This window comes from Rousettus aegyptiacus, unplaced genomic scaffold (assembly GCF_014176215.1).
Source record: "Rousettus aegyptiacus isolate mRouAeg1 unplaced genomic scaffold, mRouAeg1.p scaffold_m13_p_9, whole genome shotgun sequence".
Classification (NCBI taxonomy): Eukaryota; Metazoa; Chordata; class Mammalia; order Chiroptera; family Pteropodidae; genus Rousettus; species Rousettus aegyptiacus.
Window position 1 is genome coordinate 11017914 of NW_023416312.1, and position 14786 is coordinate 11032699.

The following is a 14786-nucleotide window of genomic DNA, read 5'->3' on the forward strand; positions in this document are numbered from 1 at the left end:
ACGGAGGATCTAGTCGGGGGCGGGACCTGAGGCAGCTGCACTTGCCAGCCCCGCTGAGACCCAGGAACCGGAGGAAAGAGCCGGCGCCTCGGCACACTCAGGCAAAAGAAAGCGAAGGCGGCGGCGTCGGCCAATCAGCGGCCGGCGCGTGCGGCCGCGCGCCCCTTGCGCCCCCCGCGCCCCTAGGGCGCCGCGTACGTGCGGCAGCCGGCTCCGCCCCGTGGGCGGGGCCTGGGGAAGCCGCGGGCGGCCGGCGGCGGCCGGGGAGCTAGTGCTGCTGCTTTCGCTGCTGCGGCGGCTGCACCCGCGGCGCCTAGGCCGAGGCGGAGGCCGGGGTGTGCGCTTGACGAACGTGCCGGATCTCCGTTGCTCGGCTGCACTGGCCTCTGCGGCCGCCTGCGCGTCTCGGCTGGTCTGTGCACTGCCCCGGCGAGGATGCGGCTGTTCCGGTGGCTGCTCAAGCAGCCGGTGCCTAAGCAGATCGAGCGCTACTCTCGCTTCTCGCCATCGCCGCTTTCCATCAAGCAGTTCTTGGACTTTGGTGAGTACGGAACCGTGGGTCCCCATGGTAGCTACGGTCCCCATGGCCCAGCTGGCTGCTGCCTTCCGGGCCCGCTGCCACCGTCTCCGCAGCCACGGCGAAGTCGTGGGAATCGCGGGCGGGGCTCCGGGATGTCCGGGGGCTCTCTCGGGGGCTCTGATTTCAGGGTGCACTGGGACCAGGCCTGGCACCCGCATACCGGCCGGGGGCCTACTCCAAAACACAGAACCCTTATCCCCGGCGGGACTCCCCAAACCTGCATGGTTAGCTTCAAATCTACTTGACAACAGACCTAACCGCCCTAAAAACTTCCCAGCAGAATGTGGATGGTTTTTTTTTTTTTTTTTTAACATTTTCATTTTTAGGTTCTTTTCATTTTTGGTTGTGTAAGAGCCGTTTAGAAACACCTTGAGGTCGAATACATTATGCAATGGTATTTTGTTCCTTTTCTGCTCTTAGGTGCTCTGCGTGTGGCCAGGAGCGGCAGGATTCGAACTGTTGTTGTCTTAGTGTTATCTTAAAGCAGTTAGAGGTCTGGGCTGCAAACACCTTACCTAGATGCTGGGGGAGAGCGGATGCGTGGGCTCCTAGCATTAGAGCCGGTCCGATACAATCCCGGCCTCGGTGCCAGCACCTTCCGTCGCGCCTCTCGGTTTGTGTCCCACCCACCTTCTCCCGCTTCAGGTGGGCTGATAGGCAGCTTCCACGGATTTAGGTGGGAGCGCAGCGAACCCGAACCCCAGCCTGCTTGAGGCCTAGCTGAGATGGGAATAGATTCCACCACCTTATGTTAACTGGATCGTGTTTCCCCAGAGTAGTGCCTTCTCCACCGCTGAGCGAGCACTCCTAATTGCTGAACGCGAGGGAGCTGGTTGTGAAACACCTGAAAGAAAACCAAAAGTGCTCACCCAGATATCACAATGAAACACGGCATCCTTGAAGACAAATAAAATGGAGCAACAAAGATGTTCTAAGGTCTCAAGGGAAAATATCCCATTATTCACATCTGTTCATTCCGTGAATTTTATGTAAATGTCAAGGGATGGTGTCCGATGGGCATGGAAACTAAACTGCCGAGTAGGGAGAACACCTGGGGAAGACTGACATGCAAAATGTGACGTCCATATCTAAGTTGGGATAGGGAGAGAGTAGGTTAAAGTTGAGAACAAATTAAATTTTAAGAAACCAGTTTGCCAGAGAATGATAAGGAAAGTCAAAGTTCAATGAGATGGTGATCTTTGCATCTTAAACTTCACTATCCAAAGCTTTCTGTTAGTTTACTATCTCTGGCCACTTGTGGGAATTTTAAAAGTTTAAGGTAGCTCCTGACTTCAGAGTTTAGAAAGAAAATGTCATGGTATCTATAAATACTGTGTTTGCCATCTCTAATTTATGGTTTAGAGAGGATTCTGAAGGTATCAACTTTTCATTAGGGTAAACTGAGTCAGGTTAAGTCACAATAAAGGGTACAAAAGGAATCCAGAAACTTCGAATTCCTGCCTTCCACCCTCAAAGTTGAAGCGAGAACTCTAACAGCTTGGCGAGGTTTCACTTGATTTATTTCTATAGCAGCTAGCATATACCCATGTTAATAGATGTCTTGGCAAGGATGTTATTTGAGTAGGAAAACCACAGTGGGGGATAGTGTTATCATAGAAGACCCATGGGGCCAGTAGCTGGAAACAACTGTTGTAATTCTTGCTCTGCCACTAACTCGAGTGTGGCCTTGGCTAAGTGACTGACCTCATTAGGAGTCACTCTCCTCATTAATAAAATGTGTGGATTATATCAGGTAATCCCTGAAGCATAACTCCAAAAGTCTGTCATTGTAATTTCAAAGGAAAAGGGATGAGCTTTTTAAAAGAAAATTACCAAATCTTTTGCTAGGTATTTCCCATAAAAGTCTTCTGACTTGTTTTGGGAGGTTGGAGGGATATATTAATCTAAGATCATGGAAGAAGCCTAATAATTGAAGTCTTTTCCTTATGAGGAAGCTCACAGAAGAGCCATATATAATTGTAGTGGAATTTGTTAGAAACTAAAAGGCTAGTTTGTAATACTCAGATGAATCAGGTGGCAGACAGCTTTCATTTACTAACAACAACTAGAAGAATTGTCTCACAAAGGCCATCTTGTACCTTTCTCTTAGTTCTAGCTCTTGATAGAAGTTCCATTTTGAGAAGTGATGTGGGAGTTTGAGAATGGGTGTGGGGATATTTTTAAGGTTAGGAGGAAGAAGAATAAAGAGGCTTTCTGCCCCATGTATGATTGGAGAAAACTTTTGGGGGGGCACCTCAGATGCTTAAAGGACCAAGTGGGGACTGTGGCAAACTCCCAGGTATATGCTGGCTCCAGAAGGGGCAGCCGATTGGCACCAATTCGATATATTTTAAAAGGCCTGTGGCTCAAACAAAATAGATGCGTGGGCCATGTTGACCCACAGGCTGCCACTTAGTGAATTTTATGACTTTCTCCGTGGCTACTTTACAAGAGTAACTAACTGGACAGGGAGCAGAGAAAGGGTATACGTGGAATTTTATGCTTCAGTATTTGTTAGAACCACATCAACAAATATATTGTTTCTATGGCCACAGAAATAGCTTTTGTATACTAATGTATCTTTCCTGTTTAAGAGTGAAGACGAAAGCTTGTTGTTACTTAAACTGATTTTATTTTAAAGGAGAATTTCTCAGTCTCAGGACTCCTGACATTTTGGGACAGGTCATTGTCGTGGGGGCGCTGTCCTGTGCATTGTGGGAGTTTTACTAAAGCAGCATCCCTGGCCTGTACCCACTAGATGCCAGTAGCACCGCCCACCCCCACCAGTTGTGACATCACCATGTCCCCTGGGGGAGCAAAATCACCCCGTGTTGAGGACCACTGCTGAAAAGCATTTACATCAGTGGTTTGCATACCTGGACCCCATCACGCCAACTTTTAATATAAATGCTCTGAGGGTAGGGTACAGGATATTGGTATTTTTAGAAGGTCCCCAGGTTTTTCTAAAGCATAACCAGGATTGAAAACCACTAATTAGATGATCTTCTAGATCTAGAGTACTGTCCCCCTTTCATCTGTGCACCTTTTTTCTCTATGCCTTTTAAATAGTCAAAGTTTCTTGAACTCAATCTTTACTTGAAATATGGCCTTACACACAGCAAAGCACAGCAAGAATAGCAAGAGGTCTAAATGGATTATGCATTTATAATGGCAATGGTGCCTTCTAAAGGATGGGCTTTTTGAAAAGGAGATTTTCTTTTTGGGCTGAGATTATAGCCACGTGCTTCCAAATTGAGAAGGTACAAAAGGACGGAAAAGTCAGCTTACTTTTGTCCTACTTACTCTCCCTGTTTTTGCATCAACAGCAGCTTGTTATAGTTTTGTCTGGATCTTGCTTTTTAAACTTAATACCTTAGAGAGCCTTTCATATCTGTATTTGAAGAATTTTTTTCTTTTCCATGGCTTCTGAAATTTGTTTATATGAGTGTGCTGTATAATTTATTAGCCAATTCCCTGTTGATGGCTAGTAGGTTGTTTCAAATCTTCGCTATGGCAACCAGTGCTACAGTGAATTACTGTGTGCATTTCATGCAGTTATGAGTGTATATATAGGACAAATTCCTAAACATGGGATTACTACATCAAAAGGCATGTGCACTTGATATTTTGATAAACGCTGTCAACTTGGTTTCCACAGAGGTGTTTTGTTTATCCTTTCACGAGAAGTTTGAGAGTGTCCGTTTTTCTACACTTTCACCACATTGTTGTCAAAGTTTGGATGAATGAAAAATGATATCTTGATAGCATTATTTTCCTTGAGTAAACATTTTTTTAGGTTAGCTCTTTATTATGGAAAATTTTAAGCATATACAGAAGTAGAAAAAATAGTATGATGAGCTCCTGGGTTCATTATATTGCTGTCCACATGCTGTTTGTAGATGTTGTGTGTATGAGCAGTCTGTTAGGTTTTCTTATCGATGGCACGCTTGTTTCAGAAAAAATTATTTTCTAAGACCAAGTTATCCTTTGAATTACCTATTCTTTAAAGATTTGCTCGAACCCCCCATAAAACCTTTTAAACAAAGTGTTTTTTTTGGGGCTATTGTTCTTTAACAACTTTCTCTATTCTGTGGTATTGATCTGTAGAAATTTTCTGTTTCTTCTAGATATATATTTCTCTAGGAAATTATCCTAGTCATTGAGGTTATAAGTCAACTTGCATAGCTGAGATAATACTCTCTTATCAGTCTTAATTTTCTCAGTGGCTGTTTCCTCCTTTATTTTATATTGTTCTCTCCTCCCCCCTTTCTTGATTAGATTAGATGGTGGCTTATATGATTGGACTCATTTATTACTTTCATGATGTGTTTTCTAGTTCAGTAATGTCTACCTTTGACTTTATTAATTCCTCCTAATCTCCTTGGGTTTATTTTGTTATTTATTTATTTATTTTTGGCTAGAATACTTTCTTTTCTGCTTTGTTGTTTATTTCAGTATTTTTATTTAGTTTTTTGTTTCAGTATTTACAGCTACAGTTTTGTAGCTCGAATTTTCTTTATGTTCTGTTGCATTGTGATCAGAGAATGCTATCTGAATAATTATTTAATTTATTGATGTTTACTTTGTAGTTCAGTATGTGATCATTTCCTGTGACTGTTCTGTTGGCAGCAAAAAGAAGGTTGTGCTCTCTTCTCAGGTTGCAGAGTTTGATATATTAGATCTACCATATTGATTATGTTAAGTTTTCTATACTTTTTCTTTTTTTAGTCTACTTGATCTGTCACGTCTGGAGAGCAGTTAAAGTCTCCTAATAATATGATTCTGTTTCTCCATATATGGCCCCTCTCTCTCTCTCTCTCTCTCTCTCTCTCTCTCTCTCTATATATATATATATATATATATACATATATATATATAATAGTATATATATATATGTCACATCTGGAGAGCAGTTAAAGTCTCCTAATAATATGATTCTGTTTCTCCATATATGGCCCCTCTCTCTCTCTCTCTCTCTCTCTCTCTCTCTATATATATATATATATATATATATATATACATATATATATATAATAGTATATATATATATGTCACATCTGGAGAGCAGTTAAAGTCTCCTAATAATATGATTCTGTTTCTCCATATATGGCATATATATATATATATATATATATATATTTGTATAAAGTTGGGTTCGTAAGTCGAACTTTTTCTTTTATGTGATTAAGTTTAACTATTTTATCGATATATCCGTCATCTGTAATGATAAACAGCTACAATTTTCTTTTGCTTTTTGTTTTTAGTACCTTAATTTTCTGCTATATTGTATATCTTATTTTCTTTATTATATTTCTTTTAATAATTAGCTTTAAATTTTTGGTTCCAGTGATTGTCTTTAGAGTTATTTCTTTTTTTCTTTAGGCCCTCATTGTTTAGTAGAGTCACCTCTAGTCACTTGAGCCTGTTGAGCACTTGAAATGTGGCTAGTGTGACTGAGAAACTGAATTGATTTAATTTTAATTTTAAAACATACTTGATTCAGTTAATTGGAAAACTTTTAAGTATATTTGGAACAATTTGGATATGCGAATCTACCTTAACTATAAATGTGATGCAATCAAATTATAGATCAATTATTTCTCATATAAATTTAGCTTTGAATGGAGATACAAGATAGTGAGTTTCATAGACTAATATGAAAATAGTAAAATATCTCAGTATATTTTTGTATTGGTTCCATGTTAAAATGATAATCTTTTGGATATGTTGGATTCAATAAAATATCAAAAAAAAATTTCACCTGTTTCTTTTTATGTTAGTGTGTCTGCTAGGAAATTTAAAATTATGTATGTGGCTCACATATTCTATTGGATAGTGAGGATTCAGATAGTATATATTCTTTATTAGGAGTAACAGGGACATCACATTTTAATGGTCAGAATAAACATTTATTGATTTTATTTCTCAATATAACTTCTCCTTTTTTCCCCTGTAAATCTGTTACTGTCAGGATATGAAGACCAAATTCTTTTCTTTGAATGGCATTTAATGTTATGGTAGTTCTTTGTTATATTTGCAAAAGTTTGAGGTCCGTCTTTCTATTATGTAGTTGTTATGAATTAAGGGTTCTCAGTGATATGAGAAAAGGAGAACTAGGACTGTTATGACATAAATTAAAGATAGAATCTTCTGAATCTTGAATGAGTTCATTGAAAATGATTCACATTTTCATTCGGACGTGCTTTTCATTGTTCATTTTTACCCTGTCCAATTCTGGTTCCTTCATTAATCACTTTTATCCCCTCTCTGCAGACTTCCCATTTTATTTCCTAGTTCATTTGCGCTTGTCCTTTGCATAGCTGTACTTGTATTAAAGACATTTGTTCCTGGCTTCTGTTACTGTATTCTACACTGTCTCTTTGAGGAGAGTGGGCCCTCACCTCTTCTTTGTCACTTCTCACAGCCTCCTTAGCTGTCTGCTCTCTGCTCAGAGTGGTTGTTCCATAAATGATTACCGATTCCATATAAAGGTCATTAAACATTATGTCACTTTCATTGTGTCCGTTCTTATATAAGTTTAAACTTCTATAATGTCCCCACTTTTAGATATAGCACCTCCAAAATAAAAGCACCAGAAGGCAGGTTGTCTGGAAACTCTGCCTTTCTTTTCACAGAAAAGATGTCTCCCAAGATCACACCGGTTCTGTGAACCTCCGAGCCTTTGGCTATTAGAAGGCAGCAGCCAGTTTCTCTGTGTTTACTATTCTTGAGGTTTAATGGCCCAGCCGCCTCTGTTTTCCTTTAGAAAGTATTTTAATATTCTAACACCCACTGAGAGGTCAACTTTGCTTCCAAATGACTGCTCTTCGAAAAGTCTTTGGTTTTTAAGTCATTATGCTCCTTGAAGCTTCAGGAGAACAGTGATTTTGTTTCTGGAGAAGATGAAAAGTTTTTTGTTTTTTTTTTTTAAATTGTGTTAGAAAAAGGGAAAAACAATTGCATTGTTTCCATGTGTGTTTATTTTGTACGTTTACATATATATACATGACACACCTTTTCTGTAAGTAGTACTGTTTTTTTTTTTTTTTTCTGTGAGGAGTTGCCCAGAATTATATTTAACCGTCTGGAGATAGAAGCCAACTATTCCTAATTATAGGGGAAGAGAACAGTTTCATTTAGGATAGAGATATCTAAGGTGGCTTACTGCATCTTGATCGGTATTTAAAATTTAGAGAAAGAATTGGCCTTTTGGGCCTTAACGATCTGATAGGGCTGGATTTCAACATAACCTGATTTATCAGGCTCTCGGAGCTAGAGGCATAACTCTGGCTTTGTTCGATGTCTTTGCTGTTTTTTTTTGTGTGTGTTTTTTTTTTTTTGAAGGGGAGATATAGCCCCACTTACTGACCTAGTGATGATTGATTTTTCTCCTGTTAAGCATTGGGGAATTGATCAGACTGTTGTCAATTTAGGAAGCCTTGTTTTTATTATTGAATGAAATCACAAAATAGCACCACTTTCCTTTTTTTTTTTTTTGCATTCATTTATTTTACTTTCATAACAATCTGATTTCAGAGTCGGGCAAATCCTTTTGCTTTAGGAAAACTGTAGTCTAAGATAGGTTGTGCAACTATAGCCTAAGGGCCAGCCATGGTTTAGTTTTGTTTTAATTGGTAGACTTTAAAGAGTAATTTTAGGTTCACAGCAAAATTGGGCAGAAAGTAGAGGGAACTCCCACACAAATACAGCCTCCCCCACTATGGACATCCTGCACCAGCTTGGGACATTTGTTGCAGTTGATGAACCCACATCGAACAGTCATTATCACCCACAAATCCATAATTTGCATTAGAGTTCACTCTTTGGTACACTACGGTTTTGAAAACACCTGTTTTTGTGAGTAAAGTTGTATTGGAACACAGTCATGCCCGTTTGTTACATATTGTCTTTGACTTGTTTTTCTCCACAACAGCAGAGTTGAGTAGCTGTCACACAAGGTTTGGCCCACAAAGCCAAAAATGTTTACCATCTGGCCCATTACAGAAACTTTTTTGGACCCCTTTGTCTAAGTTAATTAGGTTCCGTGTTAGAGAAGCTGCGAAATGTTTGCTCTTAATTTGCATTTAAATGATAAAGCTAGTAACAGTAAACTGGAGTGTGACTTTTGGGGTAGCTAAGACTTCCAGGTAATCAGCAGTTTACCTATAGGGTGGAATTACCATGTGAAAGGGCTGAGGAATTTTATAGCTTTAATCTACAGGGCTGTCTCCAAAGTTTTAAGTGTACCAGTTTCTCCACAGCCCTGCCAAAATGTGGTTTTAGGATTTTAATTGTATAATGGGTAACATAGAAGCTAACAGTTGTATTTTTTTTCCCCACGTTGGGTTTATTCTCTGCATTTTGTTGTGTGTTAAGCACCCTTGACCATTAGTAACTGTAACCAGGAGTTTTCATCATTTGTATCATTAATTCCTTGTGTCTGTCTGGCACAGTAAGCTATTGTGCTGTGCGATATTATTTCCACTGTGTTCCCTTCTATGGTAAAGTAGTTATGATAGTATACAATTAAAGGCATTTGCAAAGAATGTCACCTATAATTCTTCCATCCATTTTTTTTTTGTGATAGCCTTCCAGCTTTTGCCGTTATATTTATATGTTAATACTGAATGTTGGTTTCCTTTTTATTTAGTGCACAATCTGAGTGCGCTAAATAAATACACTCAATCTTTTGCAGTGCTTTTATCATGGTCAGATTTATCACCTACAACAGTTTATAGATTGTTACTAAATCCCTCGAATTTATTGCCATTTCTGATGGGACTTTTGGAGTTAACTCAATTTTGCCCTGTTCTGCTATCCGCTTGCACAGCAACAGTTATTAACACCTTAAATCTTTCTGTTGTTTATCACCTAAGTTCACAGACTATATGGATTCTATTCAATAGGACAACTTTTCTGATTTGAGCTAAATATCATGTGCTAACTGACTTTTGTCTTGTAATTAGTGTTGACTTTTGGTGAGGTCAGTTCTTTATTATCTTAGATTTTACAAATTCTTATTCTTGACCACTTATTCTCCGTAAATTAGTTAACTTATAGAAAATGTGCTGAGGGCTTCATGGATGGGTTTACGAGGTGTTGATTGAAACCAGCCTGGGAAGCATCTTCGGCCAGCCTATTTTGCTTTTATGGCAGGGTGGAGGCAGTTCACCTCCATACTTGGCCTTGTGGCAGAGCTTGGTTTGATTGTGTCCTTCATATCCCTCAAGCAACACCCTGTTCCTGGGCAGCGTGTCATGTTTATTGAGATTATACTTTCTGTCATAATGAATGACACCAAAATTACAGCAAACTATTACCTTTACATGCATCGATATTTATATTTCCTTTAATTGAATATTTGGGGTTCTAACTCAGTGGTAGATTATTTCCCTAAGCATTATCCAAGCAGTCATGATTTTATTTTCAATCTTAGACTTATGATTCCGCTTGACCATTTGAGTTGACCAGGGTCGCTTTCTTTCTTACTGGGGCATGAAGGTCAGTATATAATAGTTTCACTGTTGGGAACAAAATACTAAGTTTCTCTCTAGCATTTTCCCAAAACATAAAGTTAATTAAATATTTTCCCATGTGTTTTTGGCCAGAATACAGTAGCGCTCTTTGAAATCAGTCACATACATACCTTTTCCCAACAAATTGTTAAATTTTCATAGAGCTGAGCATACTCAGGGTTTTTTATCTGCAGCTGAGAAAGTAGGTAAAGTTTGGGTGTAGTATGGGAACAAAACACACTAGAAGAAAGGACGGACAAGTGCACTGTCACAGCTTGTCAAGAGTCACCGACATCCCGAAGTACACCTATTTCCTACGCAAATGTGATCAGTAGTTTTTCGGATTGTCTAAAAGAGGAAGAGAAAAAAGATAGTTGATAGTGCTGAAAAGTCTCAAGACTATGAAGATGTTCCTGGGTCTCTTTCCTAAGAGACTAAAACAAAACTCAAACCTGAGAATAGAGACTAAAAAAGGATGGGTAAATAGAAAGGCTTAAGATGTTTCACAACCACTCTCTGAGGCCCTGAGGGGTTCTTTGATTTTCTTCCCTCGTTGACTTTTTTGTGATTAGATGCTAGTAAGTTGTTCTCAGTCCTCGCTGCTCATGAGAATCATCTGGGGAGCAATGAAAACTAGTGACACCTGTCCCCCACATAAGCCAGTTAAATCCATTTCTGGGCGTAGGGTCTAGGCGTGGTAGTTTGAATTACCCTGGTGATTGTAATGTGCTTCCAGAGTTAAGAATTGTGTTAGATCTGGCAAAATTTTTTCCCAAGCCCGAGAGCTATCAACAAAGAGCCTATATACCACATTTTCTGAATCCTGTGAGTTTGTGGCATGCTTTTCCTGCTGTCCCTACCTCTCCCTTGGAGGTTCGTGTAACAGAGGTGGCTTTATGGGAATGTGTGAGGTGTTAACTGAATCGTCCTTTATCCAGAGTGTCCTCGCAGGCTTTCTGGATGGAGAATACAAACAGAAGAACAGACATAAATGTGTGTACGTACTCTTTTTCTTGATTTCTAGCTCCTTTCCTGGGCTGCTTACTCTGAGAAGTGCTCTCCAGAGTCGTTCCAGGATGTACATTATTAGGCAAAGTTGGTGTAATATAAATAACTGTGAAATGTAGAGACACAAACCAAAATCTTCTCTTCGATCCATTCAGTGGGAGCTTGAACTTAGATATCATCTGTCCAACCTCCCCAGTTGCACACATGGGAAAGCAGGAGCCCTGAGTAACAAAGAGACTGCGTAGACCCACGGCCAGTTCTTGGTATAACATCTCGGCCTCCCTTTCCAAAGGGAACCAGAAATTATTCTTTTTAGGAGGCAAAGGTAGCTTACCTTTGTGTACCACTCTCTAACAGACACAATAGTGGGCAGATGTAGTGATAATTCTCATAACATCTAGGCGAAGTAGATGTTTCCATTTCTTTGATTAAAGACACTAAAGCTTAGATGATTTAAGTATGTTGCCTAAGTAAAGTTAGGGGCAGAACCACAAGTAAAATTCAGGTAGATTGAGCTTTTAAATTTATGTGTTTTCATTTAACATAATATACCATTTCTTTCAACATAATATACCATCGCCCCAATGCAATTCTTTCTAGCAAATGGAGTATTTGTAATGTTGAGGTTTTGGCTAAATTTGTTTTGTTAGGGAATCAGGAAATTGCGTAATCTGATGGTCATCCAGTCTTATCATTTCTGAGCTATCAGACTGATACCTACTTATTTACTTGCACTGAAAGCATTCTTCTTATTCTGAGGCCCCCCACCACTCATTAGTAATGCCTATTGTCTCTGAGAATATGAGAAGCAGTCTGTGTAGACTTGTACTTAAGTCTTGATTTCTGGTGCCTGCCACCAGTGGGAGCATGAGCTAATCACTTAATCGTACTATATTCAGTGTCCTCAACTACAAAATGGAAACGATAGCATCTGATCATAGGCTTGTTACATGGATGAAAGCGAGAACGTGCAGCACAATGCATGGAACATGGTAGGTGCTCAGTAATTGTTGGCTATGCTTTTATTATGGGAAATTAGTGACACAGCATTTCCTGGATGAAATCAGCTTCCTGCTAAGGATAAAAACTGTGTAGGGAGCTCTTAACCTCAAATGTTAATTATCTTAAAGTTTGTTGGCCGAAGGTCCCAGCTATATAAACCGATCATTTCCCAAGAAACATAGCCCTTTCAGCTCATTTGTGCTTTGAGCCTGACTGACTTTGGATCCTTTTCATTCACTGTAATGTTTAACTTAACATTTTGCCTCAATTAACTCAGAGATGAGTACGGTGTGACCTTTACTTAACTATTCCTGCTTCCATGACAGCAAGACATCCTATAATTCAACAATCCACCATTAGGACTAAATCCTAAACCCCCCTCTGAAATTAGGTTGATATGGATCAGTGTGGTGGCTTTGGCTGGGATTGTTACTCACATGCTCTCTCGCTGGTCAAAGCTGTATTCGTCATAATCAGTTCTGAACACATTCATGCTGTTTTCTCCATTCTCTGGCCCAGCACACCGTATTGACAGTTACTGCCACTTTATTATCACCTTCCTATCTACCTTTCCCCTACCTCTAAAGATTTCAATACCCCTAACCAAATACATAGAATGTAATGATCTGTTCGTCAGAGGAATTTACCATTACCAGCAAATGTTAGCTTGAGCCACTGAGTTTTACTACAGTAACTTTATACTGAAACTTACTAAGTATTTTAACTTTCAGTTTTAATCAAGAAATATTAAACACTTACAGTGGGCCAGGTGTTGTGCTAATAATGGACTCTTCCATTGTCTGAGAAATCCTGGGACCTAAAGGATTTAGAACTCGGTGACTAGGGGCAGTGGCAGAGGGGTTGCCCAAGTGGAGGGCACAAACTGTCAGCCCACGATGAAATCCATTTACAACTTGCTTTGGCCTTATCTGACATACAGAGGGGCCGGTTTCTCACTGTTCCATTCATAGACATAATATTTCAAAAGAGTAAACAAATAGGATCTCTAAAGAGAGAGGATCAGGGTGCCGCTAGTGGGCATGACTTTGCTTTTCCTCAGACACACACATCCTCCAGGGAAGGACCCACAACACTTGTATTACCACTATTAGGGACCCCACCATGATCACCCTGTAACCTCTTTTCCTATAAGAAAGGCAAAAGTCATTACATGAAGGTACTTGCCATGGGCTTCAGACCCCACTTTTTTTAATTTTAAGAATAGAATAGCTCTTGTAGGTCCCCCCCACCAACAACAGACTGGCTCTTGTTATAGGGAAACCTTTTTTAAAAGACTGGTTTTTTTCTTTAAAAAGATTCTTCAATGACTGCATGTTTCCCCATGTAAATGTGCAATACTGTAATTTATTTTACTATTCCTTTATTATTGAATATTTTAGGTCATTTACAATGTACCTCCCAAACCTTTTATTTGGAAAATTTTCTGACCCTAGGAAAACTTGTAGGAACAATATCGTTAACACTCATGCCTAGCACCTAGATTTACCAGTTACTTCGCCGTACAGCAGGTCCTCGAATAATATGTCATTGTAACGTTGATGAGATGCCATAGGAACCTAACTCATGTTTATATCAATTTGCTTGTGGTAAAACTGGTTTCATTATTCATTATTTTGGTTAAAGTTGCAGAACCCTTTGATGATATTAAGTGAGGGCTTACTGTATTTCTTTTTTATCTCCTCCTCACCCAATCCATCCCTGTCTCTATCTCCCTCCCACCCTCCCTCCTTTTCTATACATGATTTTTTGGCTGAACCATTTTAGAGTATGTTGCAGACAGCATGACTACCCCTAGATACTTACACATATCCTAAGCATAAGAGTAGTCTCCGAATAACCGTGACTCAGTTATCACACTTGGGAATTTATCATTGATAGCATAATAAAACTTAATATTCAAATTTCCCTTAATTGCCGAAGGCTCCTGTACTGGATAGCTCAGGTCTAGAACATACTCAGAAGGCACTGTGGCCAGGGAGGCTGCAGAGCTAGGTATAGCAGAGCCTCCCACCTCCGCAATGCAGTACCAGATGTAGAGGATGGGAGTGACAGGTAGGGCTAGCTGGGCAAAAACTGGAGAATGAATTGGAAGTCTGCAAACAGAAGGATCACCCTCTACCCTGACCATCTAAAGATTATTAGGCAGGCAGTTGCCCCTAGGCAAAGTAAAGAATAAAGAGGGTGTTCGCCAGAGACCCTGAGTGAACTATTTAAGGAGAATTAGGAAAGCTGGTGTGGTGTTAGGACCCTCACTCAGAAGTCTTATGTGATCTGGTGTTTTGGGCGCTCACTTAGTCTTTAGGCTGCCCCACTCTCAAACATGGCTAAACAAGCAAGGCTCACCAGCCATCTGAGGGAAGCCCACTTGTGAAAGAGAGAAACTAGGTAATTTAGTGGCCAAAAATGACCACAGAAGAAAGCAAATTCAGGCAATAGAAGAAAGCTTTCAAACATAATTCAAGGAACAAATCATCTTCTATACCTCTTCATGAGCATCTTAGGGCAGATGTCATTTTCCAAAGATGGTCATGATGATACTTTTCTACGATGTGCCCTTGCCAGCTCTCCATCAAGAGGGGGCTGAGTCTGATCCCCTTCCGCTGGAGTCTGGGCAGGCTGTGGCTGCTTTAATCCATTAAGTATGTCAGAAGGGGGCTAGC

The 14786-nt window shown here is 40.0% G+C and overlaps 1 protein-coding gene across 2 annotated transcripts in view; it reads left to right on the forward strand.

Annotated features, from left to right (window-relative positions):
- The first annotated feature begins 213 nt into the window (after window positions 1-213).
- The window catches only part of PDK3 (pyruvate dehydrogenase kinase 3), a 71364-nt gene continuing 56791 nt past the window's right edge, over window positions 214-14786 (forward strand). Inside the window, exon 1 of one of the 2 annotated variants that reach the window (XM_016121348.2) lies at window positions 214-541. In XM_016121348.2, coding sequence (XP_015976834.1) covers window positions 436-541 — 106 coding nt within the window. In that variant the 5' untranslated portion in view covers window positions 214-435. The remainder of the gene's footprint in view (window positions 542-14786) is intronic. The other variant, XM_016121349.2, reaches the window with a different exon arrangement.